This window comes from Phyllostomus hastatus, unplaced genomic scaffold, assembly GCF_019186645.2.
Source record: "Phyllostomus hastatus isolate PE091 unplaced genomic scaffold, TTU_PhHast_1.1 phas_contig_90, whole genome shotgun sequence".
Taxonomy (NCBI): Eukaryota; Metazoa; Chordata; class Mammalia; order Chiroptera; family Phyllostomidae; genus Phyllostomus; species Phyllostomus hastatus.
This window is the reverse complement of record NW_025333984.1, coordinates 2,749,433-2,769,172: the sequence shown is the minus strand read 5'-3', so window position 1 is coordinate 2,769,172 and position 19,740 is coordinate 2,749,433. Positions and strand designations below refer to the sequence as shown.

General features: G+C 35.4%; 1 protein-coding gene across 2 annotated transcripts in view; it reads left to right on the top strand.

Annotated features, from left to right (window-relative positions):
• The window catches only part of STK26 (serine/threonine kinase 26), a 74,818-nt gene that overhangs the window by 38,968 nt on the left and 16,110 nt on the right, over nt 1-19,740 (top strand). For both annotated transcript variants that reach the window (XM_045852296.1, XM_045852295.1), the window contains exon 3: nt 2,191-2,421. In XM_045852296.1, coding sequence (XP_045708252.1) covers nt 2,191-2,421 — 231 coding nt within the window. The remainder of the gene's footprint in view (nt 1-2,190; nt 2,422-19,740) is intronic.

The following is a 19,740-nucleotide window of genomic DNA, read 5'->3' as shown; positions in this document are numbered from 1 at the left end:
TTAGTCCCCAAATAAAAGAGTACAAACATTATGTAAATGATGGATCTTTCTCCTTTTCTTTCTTCAACTTGATATTCTTTGATTTAAAGCCTTAAACTATATTGATAAGTTAGAATTAATTTCAGAGCTTCTTTAGAATGCAAAATGTAACTTGATTTTTAAATCTTTAATTTGCATACTTTCAGGAACCCATTTGTTATAGAAAGCAAGAACAGCTATATTTTCCCTGGGGTTGATTATTTCAGTCAAATCTTTATAAAATATGAATTAGGAAGACTAGGATTTAATCTTTGTTTCTTACAACAAAAACTTTTGTTATAAAGTTAATGAATATACTTCCTACTTGAGAGTATATCAGAAAGTACATACTGTTTTTTTTAATCATGACATATTTACAACATTTAGAGTTGTTTTGTAGTTACCTCAATAAAACTGAAAGATTTGTTCTTTGTGTTTTTCCAAATCCACTGAATTTAGAAAGTTATAGGGAGGTAAACCTGTCACCAAACTCTTTGATGAGTTTTTTTTTCTTTTTTTCTTTTGCCACAAGGTACTAGAAAGACAGGAACCATAATCACCAAAAGTAGGAAGAGAAGTACCTTTGGTTTACCTATACTATGTAATAGTAATGACAATGAAGTACAGTGCCTTCATTGTGAGAAATAGAACACTAAGGACATCTATAATGATAATACTCAGAATTTAGAGAACATGTTATAACAAAATGTGAGCATTAAAAAGGCATTTCCAACCTACTGAATGTCTAGCCTATTTTTAAAAGCCTGTATAGGAAACTCAACATGTATTTGTTTCATGTGGGTACTCTAGGTGGGTGGGGATAAGAACTACCTTGCAACATCAAAGAGACTATTACATAGAAAATGTAGCTTTTAGAATTAGGAAAAAATTCCAGCCAAGAAAAATGAGAAAACTTATAAATCAAGCAGGTCATGTGTAAACTTTATTTAAGCAGGTTGTAAAAAAGAAAAGTTGGTGAAAAAAAGTTAATGTGATCATAAGTTTTCAAGCTACTCAAAATTAGTCAATTTGGTGAGAGAAAAAATAAACTTTAATGATCACTTTGTCTGATAAATGAATATATAAGAGAACGTGCTAACTCTTTGTCTCCTGAAATTGATGACTAGGTAAAATTGTAAATGACCAGGTGATCCAGATCCAAATTAAATACAGATAGCTCACCAGAACTAGGTAGAATTCTCCTACATTTTGAAGGAAATCAAAATAAAGTTTTAGATGTAGAGTAATAAAGCACTTAAAATATAAATTAAAACATGCCTTTTGGGGAGATTTGGGGATCTTATGTTTCTACTTGAATAGAAGTATATTGAATACTCAGCGGTATGAGCTTAAGTAACCATATAAAGGTTGTCTTGGAATAAAATTTCAGTTAAAATGTATATGATTAGATAAAGGATAATTCTAAATCAAGAAAACACAGGAATTTCTAAATCTGAGTCATGCCTCTACATTTGTTAACCTAAAAACCCATGCTTGCCTTACTCTCGATTGCCACTATAAGTTGTGGAAGTTCAACATATTACCATTTCTTATGAGTACCAGCAATTATGATAAAGGCATAGAATCTCATCTCAAACATTGATGAGAACATTATATGTGAATAAAATCTCCAGTAAAGAAAAGGAGACTTATAGATTCTTGAGTCTTTGGTTTCTGTGGTGTTTACATGGTGGTTTAGAAGTGTAAGTGGGGTGATTGAGATGTCCAAGTTGGAAAGATAAAAGGAGAGTTAAAAGGTAATATACCACTGGTGGGATGTTAGAATTTTTAACGATTCACCTAGCTATTGCTTAGGTTAGGAATTCTTTCACTATTGCTACCATAGCATTAATGTGCAAACTATCTATAACTAGATACTTTATTGTGAAATATGCCTAGCCCTTTGGCAGACATCAGAGATAACATTCGTTGTATAGAGTTGTTTGTGGTAGCAGGATCAGCTAAGCCCAGTAAGTGTGTGTGATCCAGTAGAGTATGAACTAGCTGAATATTTGGGATTGCTATTGTTCTAACAAAGCATATATGAAGAGTCAAGGAAATTGGTATGCTTTTAAAAATGTGTTAATGTCCTATGTGATTTATTTTTTATCATTTAAAAATTGATGCAACTTTTCTTTATGTTCTTTTCTTTTTTTCTCTCCCACCTGTTAGAATAATATAGCTGATCCAGAAGAACTGTTCACCAAATTAGAACGCATTGGGAAAGGCTCCTTTGGAGAAGTTTTCAAAGGGATTGATAATCGTACCCAGCAAGTGGTTGCTATTAAAATCATAGACCTCGAGGAAGCTGAAGATGAAATTGAAGACATTCAGCAAGAAATAACTGTTTTGAGTCAGTGTGATAGTTCATATGTAACAAAATACTATGGATCATATTTAAAGGTAATGTGTGTGTTATATTATTTAAGTCATAATGTATTGTTATTATAAGTTTTTCTTTTTTTAATTCCAGTTTCTTGAAAGGCAATGTCTTAAATTAGGATTTAGCAGTCTTTAGGCTCCAGACAGAATCTAGTTCCATTTAGGGTGCCAAATAAACTTGTAGATTTAGCAGCTGTATCCTCAATGCATCCCAATACTCATCTGTACCATTTTTTCCACACCTGAACTTTTGGATTGATGGAGGAACGGAAGTGCAGCTGGTTCTTAAGACATATGCTTTGTTGGAAAGGAGCTTTTCCCCTGTGCTTTCACACATTATGCTCAGGGTCCAGTCTGTTTCAACCTTAGAATTGATAGAATATATAAGTATGTCACTTATTCCATTGAGGTGTGATGGTTATTTACACATCTCCCTCTCCCTTTTAGTTGTAAGCTCCTTTAAAAAAACATTTATTTTTTTATTATTTTCTTTCCATTACCATTTATCCACCCTATACTCTCTTCTACCTCCACCCATCCTCTCCCCCTGCCTCTCCACAATCACCACACTATTGTTCATGGCCATTAATTCTTTCTCTGTTTTTTTTTTCTTCATGGCAGGGAATTTAGCTCAACCAGTCTTGGTTTTTACATCATTTAGCACAGGGCATGGCACATCTTAAGTATGCAATAAATATTTGTTCAAATGGAATTAAATTGAATAATATATGTTTTCCTCCTCCAAAAAAGTTGGATTTTTAGTTTTTAGGATCATGGAATTAACAGACACAAAGTTTCAGAAGATGGAAATGTTATTGCATAACAAAAATACTCTTCGGTTAGTAAAGCCAAGAATTCTTGGGCTCCAGAGTTAAAAGTTCAATTTGTGTCTAGTGAATGTGAAGCATAAATCATTAGAAAAATCTAGCTTAGGTTAGAGTTTCAATTGTGTTAAAATTAAAAATTCTTTTCCTAGTGTTGAATTTTTCAAAGGAAGACACTATTAGTTAGATTTTTGCTTTTCAGGGTTTATTGGGGTGGGGGTTGTACAATTTTTTTCTTTATCTATCTGTAGGTCAAAGGGGCTATGTTTATAACTTCTTAAGCTGTTGGCCTGCATAAAAATTAATGCTGTCTTTTTGTTCTATTGACTAAAAAACATCCCTAGGATAATCTAACTATATTAGTTAATACTAATTTAGAAACTCATCATCAATTTCCCTGCCTTTTTAGTTTGATTTACTCTAATATTACATGAATTAGATGATTGTGGAAAGAATGAATCATTAAATAGCCAAACAGTCACTATGTGTCTTATACTTTACTAGATGCTGAATGTAAAAATGAACAACCCGCTTCTGCCATTAAATAACTCATAATCCCATATTTCACTAAAAAAGTGCAGATTTTGTGATTAAGTATGTACAAGGTGCAAATAGAACACAAATAAGCAAGTAGTCACTTCTAGCCTTGTTTTGGAGGGGTAGTGGTATGAAATCTTCAGGAAAGGCTTGAAAAAAAGTGCTTCTGCTGGCAATTCCTGTTCCATTTACTACTTAGGATGAGCCATTACTCCATTTTACTATATACATAATTATTTGATTATTTGTAACATTTTTACATTCATATTCTTTCCTAGAAGGTGTATTTAGCGGTAGTATTCCTCTGTAATAAACCTGTGGTCACTCGATCTCAGTAGTTTTAGGTCCCCTTCCTACTTACCACAGCATACTTGGTTGTAGGAAGACCAAAGAATTTTTTCTTGGTGTGTGTGTGTGTGTGTGTGTGTGTGTGTGTGTGTGCGCGCACGCATGCGCGCGCGCGCTCATTCTGCTTTACTCTTACTGGATTGAATCCTGGTAATTCCAGTCCCACTCTGGAACAGACCTGAACCATTCCTATTTTTAGGCATCTAACAGATAAGCTACTTTTGGTAACTAACTTAAAATATTAAATAAGCCCTATTTAAAATGAGTTATATTATATTTTAGATGGGTACTGAAACAGTATTGACTATTTTATTGGTTACTTATAGCCTTTGTTTATTCATGTGCAGTACTCTCATGGAAAATGAATTATAGTTCTGTTTGTATTATATATTCCTATATATTCTTAAGATTTCACCTTTAAAAAAATTCCCCTCATAATATACATGTACCAGTCATCCAATAAGTAGTTAATTTTTAAGTAAACATGACTGATAGTTTTTGTCCAAATGTTGACTATAGATTTCTCACACCAGTAAGTGATACAAAACTATTAGCTAACATGTCTTAACCCTGAAGAGGTCATGGTTGATCGGAGAGATATGAACAAACTCTTTTCTTAAATATTGTTGCATATATCGGGTGTATAGCTTCAAGGTCGTGACTAGCTGTGCATTTGTATGTCACTAACATAAAGCCGTAATGTTTAAACCATCAATTTGATTATAACATGTGTTTTGTGAGGCCGTGATATTCAATAGTAAATTGTGTTGGGTTAGCCAAAAAGTTTGTTTGGGTTTTTCCATAAGATGGCTCTAGTAGCACTTACTAGTCTTTAACTTCATTCAAAACAATTTTGTTATATAACATTGTGACAGCTGTCATATCAGTGTATACTAAAAAACATCAAAATTGTTAAGTTTTGTGTAGTCATTTTAATATTGAAGAAGGAAGAAAATATGCAACATTTTCAGCTTAGTACATGTTATTATTTCAAGAAAGGTAAAAACTCATTGAAATACAAAAAAAAAAGATTTGTGCAGTGTACAGAGAAGGTGCTGTGACTGATTGAATGTGTCAAAAGTGATTTGTGAAGTTTCATGCTGGAGATTTCTCACTGGATGATGCTCCATGGTCAGGTAGACCAGTTGAAGTTGATAGCAATCAAATTGAGACATTAATTGAGAACAATCAATGTTATACCACATGGGATATAGATGACATACTCAAAATATTCAAATCAATACAGTTACTGGTAAAAATGAAAAATGTGTCTTTTATTTTATGGAAAAAAAGCTAAACAGACTTTTTGGCCAATCCAATACCTGATAGATTCCATGAATTCCAAAGTCTCTGTTGGTGTAGGGTTCTTTGTTTTTGTTTTTGTTTTTTTGTTGTTCTTTTGCAAACTTTGAAGTCAGTGGGGTTTGTTTTTTAATCATTGAAAATGGCTGGAAAAATATGTCAATTCAATAATACAAGAGATATTGAAGAACTTCAAGTGTTGCTTGAGTTCTGTGATGAGAATTATGGAGCCAAATGGGAAAGTAATTTAGAAGATGAAGATTATGTGGAAGTTCACTGAGAAGATTTGGATACTGAACAAGATATTTCTAGTGAAGAAAGTGAAAACGAATTACACATAAGTGAAGAGTATTTTTTTTTGGAAAGAATAAAGAACCAAAATGGAGGAAAGATCCAATATGAAGACAGATTATAAAACAGTCACAGAATATTTTGTGTCAACTTCCATTAGTTTGTCCAAATACAAAAAATGCCAAGGCAGAACTTGAAGCTTGGAACTGCTTTATCACAGATGATATTTTAAATCTAATCTTATTATATACAAATAAATACATCAATTCTATCTCGAATCAGTTTTCATGAGAAAGAGATGCTAAATGAATAGACAAAACTGAATTGAAAGCATTTTTAGGCCTCATATCTAGCTGGTTTACATCTCAGCAATTAGTTGAACTTGGAGGACTTATGGGTTACAAATGGTATTGGGATTGAACTTTTTAGACTTATAATATCTTTATGGAGATTTAGATTTATTCATAATTGTATCCAGTTTGATGACAAACTTAACCACTTAGAACACCTGAAGGGTGACAAATTACTGACTATGAGAGACATTTTCTCAGCATTTGTAGAAAATTATAAATTATGTTACTATGGGAAAGAATGTAACAGTAGGTGAATGTTACCTGGATTTAGAGGTAAATGTGGGTTTTGATAATATATTCCATCTGAGCCCAGTAAATACAGTATAAAATTTTTTGCTAAGGCCTATTCAAAAGTATTTTACACAGGGAATTTTGAAATATATGCCAGTAAGCAGCCCAAAGATCCTTATTTGATTAGTAATAAACCAGCAGATGTAATGAAGAGACCTTCAGAACCTGTTTACTCATCAGAACATAATATTACAGCAAATAACTGGTTCACTGATACAAATCTTTTTTCCAACTTGTAAAAGAAGCAATTTTCATATAGGTACTGTTCATAAAAATAAACCCCAACTACCCCCAGACTTTGTGTCTTCTAAAAACAGGCCTCAAAAAGCCAACTTATTTGCTTTTGGTGCAAATTGCACATTTGTATATCATGTACCCAAAAAGGGAAAAAGTATAATTTTAGTTTCAGGTATGCATTTCAATGATGCCATAAATTTAGACTCACATAAGCCTGATATAATAGAATATTACAACAAAATAGTCAGGAGCTGACACTGTCGACCAAATGATAGTTACATATAATGTGTCCAGTAACACCAGAATATAGCCTATGGTTATATTCTACACAATTTTTAATATTGCAGCAGCAAGTGCTCAGACTATTCATATGCTAAACAGCAATGTCAAAATAAGCTGCAGAACATTTATGAGAAATCTTACAACACAATTAGTTTCAGAACAAATAAAAAGGCAATCAGAAATGTCTACAGGTGTGCATAAGCCTATACACCTGAAACTTCAGCAATTTCAAAAGGAAATTGAAGGAAATTCTACCAATGACATAGATATGGCTCCTTCAACAAGAAGAAAAAGAAAAAAATATGTTAGGTGCTATGCATCCAAAACAAGTCACTTATCAAAATATTTTTGAAAGTGTTGTGAAAAGTATTTATGCCTTCAGCACAGCAATATTGTGTGTGATGACTGTTATAAATGTTTTGCAAAGCCAGCTATTGAAGATTCTGATTAATTAATGGTAAAGACATTTTTGGTTGTATTTCTTAGCAATATTCTTGTTTCCATTATTTGAAAAGAAAAACTTTTTCCCATAGGAAATAAAGCTTTTTTTCTATTTTTTTATTTTAATCATTGTTCAAGTACAGTTTTCTCCCTTTTACTCCCATTCCAGCCCACCCACCCAATCCGCCCCACTTCCCTCCCATTACCACCCTCCCCCTAGTTTTTGTCCATGTGTCCTTTAAATTTGTTCCTGTCAACCCTACCCATTCTCCCCTGAAATTCCCTCTTCTGTCCCCTCTGGTCACTGTCGGTTTGTCCTCTGTTTCAGTGTCTTTGTTATATTTTGCTTGTTTCTTTGTTTTGTTGTTTAGGTTCCTGTTAAAGGTGAGATCATATGGTATTTGTCTTTCACTGTCTGGCTTATTTCGCTTAGCATAATGTTTTCCAGCTCCATCCAAGCTGTTGCAAATGGTAGGAGCTCCTTCTTTCTTTCTGCTGCATAGAATTCCATTGTGTAACTGTACCATAGTTTTCTGATCCATTCATTTACTGATGGGCATCTAGGTTGCTTCCAGCACTTGGCTATCGTAAATTGTGCTGCTATGAACATTGGGGTGCAAAGGTTCTTTTGTATTGGTGTTTTAGCGTTCTTAGGATATAGTCCCAACAGTGGAATTGCAGGGTCAAAAGGCAGATCCGTTTTTAGTTTTCTGAGGAAGTTCCATACTGCTTTCCATAATGGTTGTATTGTACCAGTCTGCAGTCCCACCAACAGTGCACTAGGGTCCCCTTTTCTCCACAACCTCTCCAACACTTGTTGTTTGTTGCTTTGTTTGTGATGGCCATTCTGACTGGTGTGAAGTGGTATCTCATTGTGGTCTTAATTTGCATCTCTCTGATAGCTAGCGATATTGAACATCGTTTCATGTGTCTTTGGATCTTCTGTATGTCCTCCTTGGGGAAGTGTCTGTTCAAGTCCTTTGCCCATTTTTTAATTGGGTTGCTTGTCTTCTTAGAGTGGAGTCGTGTAAGTTCTTTATATATTTTGGAGATTAAACCCTTCTCTGAGGTATCCTTGGCAAATATGTTTTCCATAGAGTTGGTTCTCTTTTTATTTTGATACTGTTTTCTTTAGCTGTGCAAAAGCTTTTTATTTTGATGAGGTCCCATTTGTTTATTCTTTCCTTTATGTCTCTTGCTCTAGGAGACATGTCAGTAAAAAAGTTTCTGCGTGAAATAATCTGAGATTTTCCTACCTACGTTCTCTTCTAGGACTTTAGTGGTGTCATGGTTTATATTTAAGTCTTTTATCCACCATGAATTTATTTTTGTATAAGGTGTAAGTTGGTGCTCGAGTTTCATTTTTTTGCATGTAGCTGTCCAGTTCTCCCCACACCATTTGTTGAAGAGGCTATTTTTATTCCATTTTATGTTGTTGCTTCCTTTGTCAAATATTAATTGACTGTAGAGACTTGGGTTTATTTCTGGGCTCTCTGTTCTGTTCCATTGGTCCATATACCTGTTTTTATGCCAGTACCAGGCTGTTTTGATTCCAGTGGCCTTGTAGTATAGTTTAGTGTCAGGTATTGTGATCCCTCCTACTTTACTCTTCTTTCTCAAAATTGCAGCTGAAAAGAAAATTTTTTATTTATGTTTTTATATTTTTGGTTTAATAATTTCTAGACTGTAACTGAAAATAAGTATTCATTCATTTTGTTACATAAATAGAGTAAATGCAAATTTGCAGTGTATTTAAATTGTTTTTCTCATTTCAGCACATACCAGTAATGAATATATTTCTCATATACATGTTACCTGTGCTGTCATGTTTTTGACCACAACCTCCACAGGGTTAAAGGATTACTCTTAATTATTCTTATTTCTTGTACCCATTATTAATTATAGTCCATAAAGTGAAAGACTACTTTGAAGAACATGTCACTTTGTGATAAAATTTTAGAAATTCACAGTTGGCTGATATTATTTGTATCCTGCATATATTGACAGTAAATTAAATATGTGTGAATTATCTCTATGTAGATATACACACAAAATGAAATATCTTATAATTTTATAACCTTCTACTGTCATTTATTTAAAATACTTTCTTAAATTGACCAACTTCTTTATTTTCCATTTATATCAAAACATGGTGTGGCAGCCCTGGATGGGTGGCTCAGTAAGTTGAAGTACCATCCCATCGAACAAAACGTTGTGGGTTTGATTCCCAGTCAGGACACAAAACTAGGATGCAGGTTCAATCCCCAGTCAGGGCACTTATAGGAGGCAACCAGTCAATGTTCCTCTCTCACACTGATGTTTCTCTCTCTCTCTCTCCCTCTCTCTCTCCCCTTCCCTCCCTCCCTCCCTCCCTCTCTCCACCTCCCTCAAAAAATCAATAAACCTATTTTTGGATGAGGATTAAAAAAATAACAGCAACAAGAATAACAAAAAGTATAGATATGTGGGCTTACATTTTATGGTGGGAGTGCAGTTTTATTTTTTTAATTATTTCATTTCAGTTCAATTACAGTTGTCTGGATTTCCCCCCCTTCTCTCCCCCTACCCCAACCAAACCCACCTCCATCCCTTGCTTCCACACTCACCCTTGGTTTTGGCCATGTGTGCTTTACAAGAGTTCCTAAAAATCCTCCCCCCCATTCTTCCTTCCCCCTCCCCTCTGGCTACTGTTACATTGTTCTTAATTTCAATGTCTCTGAGTATATTTTGTTTGCTTTTTTTTGTTGATTATGTTCCAGTTAAGATGAGATAATATGGCAATTGTCCCTCACCACCTGGCTTATTTCACTTAGCATAATGCTCTCCAGTTCCATCCATGCTGTCACAAAGCATAGAAGCTCCTTCTTTCTCTCTGCTGCATAGTATTCCATTCTGTAATTGTACCATACTTTTTTGATCCACTCATTTACTGATGGGCATTTAGGTTGCTTTCAGCACTTGGCTATTGTAAATTGTGCTGCTATGAACATTGGGTGCATAGCTTATTTTGCATTGGTGTTTCAGGATTCTTAGGATATAATCCCAGCAGTGGAGTTGCTAGGTCAAAAGGCAGTTCCATTTTTAGTTTTCTGAGGAAATTCCATACTGTTTTCCACAGTGCCTGCACCAGTCTACAGTCCCACCAACAGTTCACTAGGGTCCCCTTATCTGCACATCCTCTCCAACATTTATTTGTTTATTTGTTTATAATGGCCATTCTGACTGGTGAGAAGTGGTATCTCATTGTGGTTTTAATTTGCATCTTTCTGATGGATAGTGATACTGACCATGTATTCATATGTCTCCGGGCCCTCTGTATGTCCTCCTTGGAGAGGTGCCTGTTCAAGTCTTTTGTCCATTTTTTAATTGGGTTTTTTGTCTTCCTTGAGTGCAGTCATATGCATTTCTTATATATTTTGGAGATCAAACCCTTGCCCAATGTATCACTGGCAAATATGTTTCCCCATAGAGTTGGTTCTCTTTTCATTTTAATGCTGTTGTCTTTAGCCATGCAGAAGCTTTTGAATTTGAGGAGGTCCCATTTGTTCATTCTTTCCTTTATGCCCCTTACATTAGGGGACATATCAGTGAAGATGTTGGTGCGTGGAATGCCTGAGAATTTCCTGCCAAAGTTTCTCTCTAGGATTTTTATGGTGTCACAACTTATATTTAAATCTTTTACCCACCTTGAATTTACTTTCATGTATAGTGTAAGTTGCTAATCGAGTTTCACATTTTTTGCATATAGCTGTCCAGATCTCCCAACACCAATTGTTGAAGAGGCTATTTTTACTCCCATTTTGTGCTTCTCTCCCCTTTGTCAAATATTAATTGACTGTAGAGACCTGAGTTTATTTCTGGGCTCTCTGTTCCGGTCCATTGGTCTATGTGCCTGTTCCATGCCTGTACCAAGCTGTTTTGATTACAGCGGCCTTGTAATACAGTTTGATATCAAGTATTGTGATCTCTCCTACTTTGTTCTTTTTCAACATTGCTGCAGCTATTCAGGGTCATTTATGGTTCCATGGAAATTTCTGAAATATTTGTTCTATAACTGTGAAATATGTCATTGGTACTTTAGTAAGGATTGTGTTGAATCTATAAATTGCTTTGTGTACTATGGACATTTTGATGATGTTGATTCTTCTAATCCATGAACATGGTACATGCTTCCATTTATTTGTGCGTTTCTTAATTTCTTTCTTGAGTGTTGTGTAGTTTTCTGATTACAGGTCTTTAACCTCCTTGGTTAGGTTTATTCCTAGATACTTTATTTTTCTCGTTGCTATAGCAAATACGATTATTACCTGATTTCTGTTTGCCATATTTCATTGTTGGTGTACAAAAAATGCCTTTGATTTTTTTTAAAACATTTTATTTATTTATTTTTAGAGAGGGAAGGGAGGGAGATAGAGAGAAACATCAATGTGCGGTTGCTGGGGGTCATGGCCTGCAACCCAGGCATGTACCCTGCCTGGGAATTGAACCTGCGACACTTTGGTTCACAGCCCATGCTCAATCCACTGAGCTACGCCAGCCAGGGCTTGATATTTGAATATTGACTTTGTATCCCACTGTTATGCCAAATTTAATTACTAGGTTGAATAGTTTTTTGGTGGATTCTATAAGATTTCCTATGTATGCTAAAATGTTATCTGAAAACAATGACAGTTTTTCTTCCTCCTTTCCAATTTGGATGCCTTTTATTCCCTTTTCTTGTCTGATTGCTGTGGCTAGGACTTCCAATACTACATTGAATAGGAGTGGTGAAGGCGGGCACCCTTGTCTTGTTCCTGATCTTAGTGGGAAAGCTTTTAGTTTTTGTCTATTGATTATGATGCTTGCTGTACATCTCTCATATATGACCTTTATTATGTTGGGGAATGCTCCCTCTATTCCCATTTTTCTAAGTGTGTTTATCATAAATGGGTGCTATACCTTATCAAATGCCTTTTCCTCATCTATTGATATGATCATGTGATTTTTTTTCTTTGCTTTTGCTTATGTGAAGTATTACATTTATTGATTTGCAAATATTGTACCATCCTGGCATCCCTGGGATGAATCCCACTTGATCCTGGTGTATGATCTTTTTAACATGTTTCTGGATGTGGTTTCCTAATATTTTGTTGAGATTTTAGCATCTATGTTCATCAGTGATATTGGCCTGAAGTTTCCTTTCTTATGTCTTCATCTGGTTTTCATATGAGGATCATGCTGGCTTCACAAAAAGAGTTTGTTGGTCTTCCATCATTTTGGATTTTTTGGAAAAGTCTGTGAAGAATCAGGGTTAGCTCTTCTTTAAATGCTTTGTAAAATTCTCCTGTAAAATCATCTGATCCAGGGCTTTTGTGTGTCCGAAGCTTTCTGATTACTGCTTCAATTTCATCAGCTGTTATTGGTGTGTTCAGGCTTTCTGCTTCTTTTTCATTGAGTTTTGGAACATCATATTTTTCTAGAAATTTGTCCATTTCACCTAGGTTTTCAAATTTTTTGGAACACAGTTCTTCGTAGTAATTTCTTATAGCCATTTGTATTTCTGTGGTATCAGCTGTAATCTCTCCCCTTTCATTTCTAATTGTGTTTATTTGGGTCCTCTCTCTTTTTTTCTTGATGAGTCTGCTTAAAGGCTTGTTGGTTTTGTTTATCTTTTCAAAGAACCAGATCCTGGATTTATTGATCCTTAGAATTGTGCTTTTAGTCTCTATGTCATTTAATTCTGCTCTGATCTTGGTTATTTCCTTCCTTCTACTTGCTCTGGGCTGTCTTTGTTGTTGTCCCTCAAGTTCTTGTAGGCATGTGGTCAGGTTGTTTATTTGAAATGTTTCTGTCTTTTTTAGGTAGACCTATATCACTATGAACTTCCCTCTCAGGATTGCCTTCGCTATGTCCCATAAGTTTTGGATTGTTGTGAGTTCATTTTCATTTGTTTCCAGAAACTTTTTGATTTCTTCCCTAATCTCATTTTTGACCCTTTCAGTGTTTACTAGCCTGCTATTCAGTCTCCATCAGTTTGAGTTTTGAGTTTTTTATTCCTTGCAGTTGGTTTCTAGTTTCAGTCCCTTGTGGTCAGAGAAAATGCTTGATACGATTTTAATTTTCTTGAATTTGTTGAGACTTGTTTTGTGTCCTATCAAGTGATCTATCTTTGAAAATGTTCCATGTGCATTTGAAAAGAATGTGTATTTTTGCTTCTTTTGGATGAAAGGCGCTATATATATATATATATATATATATATATATATATAGAGAGAGAGAGAGAGAGAGAGAGAGAGAGAGGGCATTGTTCAATGCCACAATATCTTTGTAGACATTTGTTTGGAAGATCTATCCATTTTTGACAGTGGGGTGTTGAAATCCCCTACTATAATTGTGTTGCTGTCAATATCTTTCTTGTAGTCCTCCAAGATTTTCTTTATGTATTTGGATGATCCTATGTTGGGTGCATATATATTTATAATGTTTATGCCTTCTTGGTGGATTCTTCCCTTAAGTATTAGGAAGTGACCTTCTGGGTCTCTTTTAATAGCTCTTTTTTTGAAGTCTATTTTGTTTGATATGAGTATTACCACCCTGGCTCTTTTTTTTTCCTGTCCATTTGACTAGAAAATTTGTTCCCAGCCCTTCACTTTCAGTTCGTGAAGGTCTTTTGTTTTGTGGTGGTCTCTTTTATGCGGTGTATGTGTGGGTCATGATTTCTTATCCATTCACCTATTCTATATCTTTTGATTGGGGCATTTAATCCATTTATGTTTAAGGTTATTATTGATAGGTACTTATTCATTGACATTTTTTCCTACCTGTGTTCCTCTCTCTCTTTCTCACTGTTTTTCTTCCTGTTCTTAAAGCAGACCCTTTAGCATCTCTTGCAGAGATGATTTGGAGGAGGTATAGTTTTTTGAGGCTTCTTTTGTCTGGGAAGCTTCTTATATGGACTTGCATTTTAATTGAGAGCCTTTCTGGATAAAGTAGTCTGGTTTGCAGGCCTCTCATTTTCATTACTTGGAATATTTCTTGCCATTCCTTTCTGTCTTGGAACACTTCCATTGAGAAGTCTGCTGCTAGTCTTACTGGGGCTCCCTTGTATGTTACTTCCTGTCTCCCTTGCTGCCTTTAAGATTCTCTCTTTGTCTTGGAATTTTGCCATTTTAATTATGATGTGTCTTGGGGTTGGCCTGTTCGGGTTCCTCTTGATTGGGACTCTCTTTTTCCTGGTTTTGTGTGAGTTTTTGTCTCATCAAATTAGAGAAGTTTTCCATCATTACTTTCTCAAACAGGTTTTCTATCTCTTGCTCTTCTTCTTCTGGCATCCCTGTTATATGGATATTACTACATTTCATGTTGTCCTGCATTTCTCTTAACCCCTCTTCATTCTTTCTGAGCCTCTTTTCCCTTTCTTGTTCTTTTCCGGTGTTTTTTTCTAGTCTGTCCTCTAGCTCACTGATCCGATCCTCTGCTTTATCAAGCCTGTTTTTGACCCCTTTTACTGTGTTTTTCAATTCAGAAATTGTATTCTTCATTCCCTCTTGGCCCTTGTTGATAGTTTCTATTTCCTTTTTCATGTTGATACAGTTTGCAGTGAGTTCATTGTAGTTTCCCTGTAGTTTTTGGTAATTCTCTGTGAGCTCATTGAGCTTCCTGATAACCATTGCTTTGAACTCAATATCTGATAGTCAACTTGCCTCTATTTCATTTAGCATTCTCTCTGAGACTTCCTCCTTTCCTTTCATTTGGGGATTGTTTCTTTGTCTTCCCATTGTTTGTGAGACTCTTCTTGTTAGCCTCTGCTTCTTAAATTGATCTGTTCTGACTCCCTGTGTTTATGGGGTGAATTTCTATGCGTAGAAGACTTGTGAGATTCAGTTGTGCAGTCTCCTTGATCTCCTGAGCTCCCTGGCCTTGGGCTGTTGTTTATGTAGGCTCTGTGTATGCCATTGGGTTTTGATTGCTGTTGGGTCTTTCTTTGGTAGTTTCTTCCCTCCAGCTGGTTAACTGAGGGTCACTCTATCCACCATGTCTTATATTCTGTTTTGCAGGTGTGGGCAGGTTGTGTTGAAGCTGATTCTTCTGTGTGTATGTCGTTTTGAGGTTTCCCTCTCACTCTTGTTCAGTTGTTTGTTCTGGGTTATTTCCCCACCATTTTGTATTTCCAAATCATTTCTGGGTTGAGGTTAGTGTGGCTCCATTCCCTCCTTCACCTTCTTCCATTGTTATCTGTTGGTGGGTTTCCTCTTCCAGCAGGTATACTGGTGTTCACAGCTCCCATCTACTCATCTGATTTTTCAACGTTCTCTATACTTTTTGTCCTCCAACCTTCATATATGCTGGGTTACCATTGGCTGTTCACTCTGTTCCTCAGAAGATGGGCTAGGTGTTTCACCGTGCACAGGGGGAAGTGGACTCCACTCCCACCTATCTCGCTGCCATCTTCCCTCTCTCTGCTGCATTTTTTAAAGTAAAATCATATCAAATGTAACAGGGTTCTGTTTAATGAAGTCAATGTAATTCAAGACTACATCTTTTAAGTGCCATCAAGGAACTGCATTATCAATCAACTTTTGTTCTTATTGTGACCTATACTTGCATTTTAGATGAAATGGGGAATTTGTGAGTCAAATCAATTGATTAAAGTAGGATATGGGGTTTTCTTAGGTTGTCCTTACACAAGATATCATATATAACCAAGACCTCACTGTATGCTGCAGTAAAATTTATTGCATTTGAGAGAAAATTATATGCACTGTGGAACTGTATGCAGTTGTAATGATTTCCTTGAGACATGAAAAATGTACTAGGTATTCATTTTGACTGAGCTCACTGTATAACTTCATTTTTAAAAACAAGAGTAAAAACCAGACAAACACATCAGTATGACCACAGTATTTTCCTTTAATTTTAATTCACTGCAGATTTTCTTGAGAGACAAAGTTAGTCTTTATAAAGTGTACTAAAATAAGCAAACCTTTCCTTTCTGATCTCATAATATTGGAAAAATCTTCTATAATCTTTGAATATTTTTCTAGTTCAATGTAAATATTAAAATAAAGCTCATTAAGCATTTAATAGAATTTGAATCATGCCTTTATTGCTGTTGAAAAATGCCTTTAAATTTTTGTTTATGTTAAGGAAATTGCCCCCTGCACATACTACTACCACTGATATTTATCAAAAAAATTGAATGATTTAAGTAAAATATTCCAGAATAGAGTCTGTGGAATTTTGTGGCCTTCTCATTTTTCCTAACACTCTTGTATGTGCATACTTCCAGCATTTGATTACTGTTTCTGGAATATTCTTTAATTTAAAAATAATAGGAGGATTTTTCTTATAAAACATGAAGAAAATTGGAGAAAAATTTCTCTTTACAATGTTTTTTTTTCTCAAAATATGAATAACTTTAAAATTCATGTAACAAACCTCTGAGAAGCCCCATATGATTCAATTCAACAGACATTTATTTATTTGTATTCCTCTTATTTTGCTTGTTTCCCTGGTCAGTCTCATTCACTTTATTCTGAGAACTTCTAAATCCATATCTCTGGTTCCAACCTCTCTTTTAAGCCTCAAATTAGATATAGATATAGATATAGATATAGATATAGATATATGGTATAGGTATGCCTCATATTATTCATTTATCTGTCGGTACATCAAGTGAAATGACCCTGTTACTGGGGAGTGGCATTTGAACTAATTCTTGAATATGATTCTAATATAGGTTGAGATGTGAAGGTGGGGTATAAACAAGGTATTGTCGATGGAAAGAGAATGATTCAGAGGTGGTAAAGTATCTGGCAAGATGATGTGTGTTGTCACTTGTAGTTTTTAAAATTTTACATTCTATTTTTTATTATAGTAAAATATACATCGTAAAATTTACCATTTTAAGTATACAATTCTGTGACATTAAAGTACATTTATGTTGTTGTACAACTTTCACCACCATCCATCTCCATAACTTTTCAGTCTTTCTCAACTGAAGCTGTACACATTAAACAATAACTGCTCATGCTTTCCTCACCACAGTCCTTGGTAACTACCATTCTACTTTTTGTGTCTCTGAATTTCACTACCTTACATCCTTATATAAGGGGAATCATACAACATTCATCCTTTGGTGACTGGCTTATTTTCCTTATATTTACATATTGGTTTATGTGGTCAGTGTCATGATTGGCTGTTGAATTTATAAACCAGCCCACTTCATTCAATGTGTACTTAATATCTAATAATGATCTCTCAAATGCATAGAATGAGTATTTTAAATCTGTTTTTATGAACAAATGAATTCCAAGTTCCGCAGTATTTCTCTTTCCTTTGGCCAAGTGTCCACTTTAACAGGAAATAGTGGGGTTCAAAGGCCTCATGGGGTAAGAGTTGATAGTGTAGACACCAGTAATTTATCAACACCAGGCTCCAATCTCTCCTCAGTAAATAGTACATACAATTCTAGAGTATTTACTCTAGAATTTTGGAACAGAGAGCCAGTTCCTAACCCTTAGCTGACCACCTATGTTGATACAGCACCCTAAACTTATTCCTCCAACCCATTGTTAAAATTTGTGGATCATTTTATAAGTGGAGAAATGGTATTTTCCCTTTAGGGACTTTTGATGCTTAAATGTACCAGATGTATGGTTATGGCTTCCAGCTACTTGGCTCTTTTGGAATTGTAAACTAGTACATAGATACCATTTTAGCTTTTTAAATTATTTTAAAGGAAACCTAACATACTTATTTGCATTCTCCAACACAAACATCTTTTACCAGAAATGAAAAGTATAAGTTTAAGTCCCTCCAAAAGAATGCAAACATAGGATCTAGATTTTTTTGGTTTTGTTTACTTGTGATTAGTGTTTTCATTGAGCCTTGCTGTGGTCAAGGAACTGGTAAGAAGAGCCTTTGTGGTTAAGCTTCCTTGAACAGGGAGGAACCCCACCAGCTTGCCATTTATGCTTATGCCCACTCAGGTCTTACTTCAGCCCTCATGCCTGCCTAGCAGTCTTTTGAATGTCCAGAGCTGTGGCTATCCTCCAGTGAGGCTTGTCTCTGGAAGTGGTGGTCAGAAGGAAGCAGACCAAAAAGCTATTAGGTAGTTCTGAGTTCTGTTCTTTGCCTGTCTCAAAAGAGTCATAGTTTAACCGGAAAAAAAAACTTGCTTGTTAGCAGAAAGCCTTTTCATATATAAAAGTTGTTTAGTCATAACTTTAATCACATTTTAAGCTTTCTATGAATATTATTTAGCAAAGAACAGATAGTTGGTAAGGTTATGTTTTGAATTGGTACCACACACACACACACACACACAGTTTTTAATTTGGAAAACAGGTGTTTTCACTCATGCAGCACTGAAAACTGGATAAATATGTTGCATAAGATACTTTTATTTTTCTTTTCAATTTCAGGTGAATGGGAAGCATTCTGAATTCATGAGGTAGAATATAGTACTGCCCTGACCAGTGTGGCTCAGTTGATTGGGCATCATCCTGCAAAACAAAAGGATACCAGTTTGATTCCTGGTCAGGACACATACCTGGGCTGTGGGCTCAATCCCCAATTGGGGCACATACGGAAGGCAGCCAATCAATGTTTCTCTCCATGTTGATCAGCTGCCTTCCCTACGTGTCCCCACTGAGGATCAAGCCTGCAACCCAGGTATGTGCCCTGGCCAGAAATGGAATAATCAGTGACCTTTTGTTTTGCAGGACAATACCTAACCAACTGAGCCACACCAGTCAGGGCTAATTAAAATCTTTAAAAATATATAGTACTTATTACAATCAAACTTGTGCAAAAGAAAAACATTCTCAGGTTATACAGCATTGTGAGAAGTCTCCAGAAAAGAATATAAATACACACCAGATTTATAATTCTAAGGTTCAGAGTGCCTAATTTCTATACATAAAAATTGGTTATATGACCCAATTGCAGAAGTTCTCTCCCCTTCCCACCATAATGGGAAATTATTTCCTCTTTCCTTCTATAGACACTGCTGCTAGGAAAGACTCTCAAGCTGGCCTGTTGTGACAGGAGAGAGTGGATGTCAAGACTGGAGGAGGGCACATTGTTCCTCTCTTTTCTTGTACATCCTAGGTAGTATCAGCATCAAGAAAGAAAGGAAGAATCTTTTCATCTTAAATTAATAGAGCCCTCTCTCCCTGGTCCCTAACTCTAGGTCACATCCCATTCCCCACACTATAATGTCACCTAAACATTTATCAGCATGTTACTGGATTCCATTTTCTGCCATGATAAAACCCCAGTCTCATGAGGACGTTTGGACCTTTTGAATGAAACTCCTGGGTACTTCCTAGGGGTTTTAGAATTTGAGGGCTATTGACAATAGCTTGAAAATCTTCATTCCACAGCTGGGGCTGTAAAGGTGAGAAAGGTGTCCCTGGCATCCCAAGTTGAAGCACAACACTAAACATATT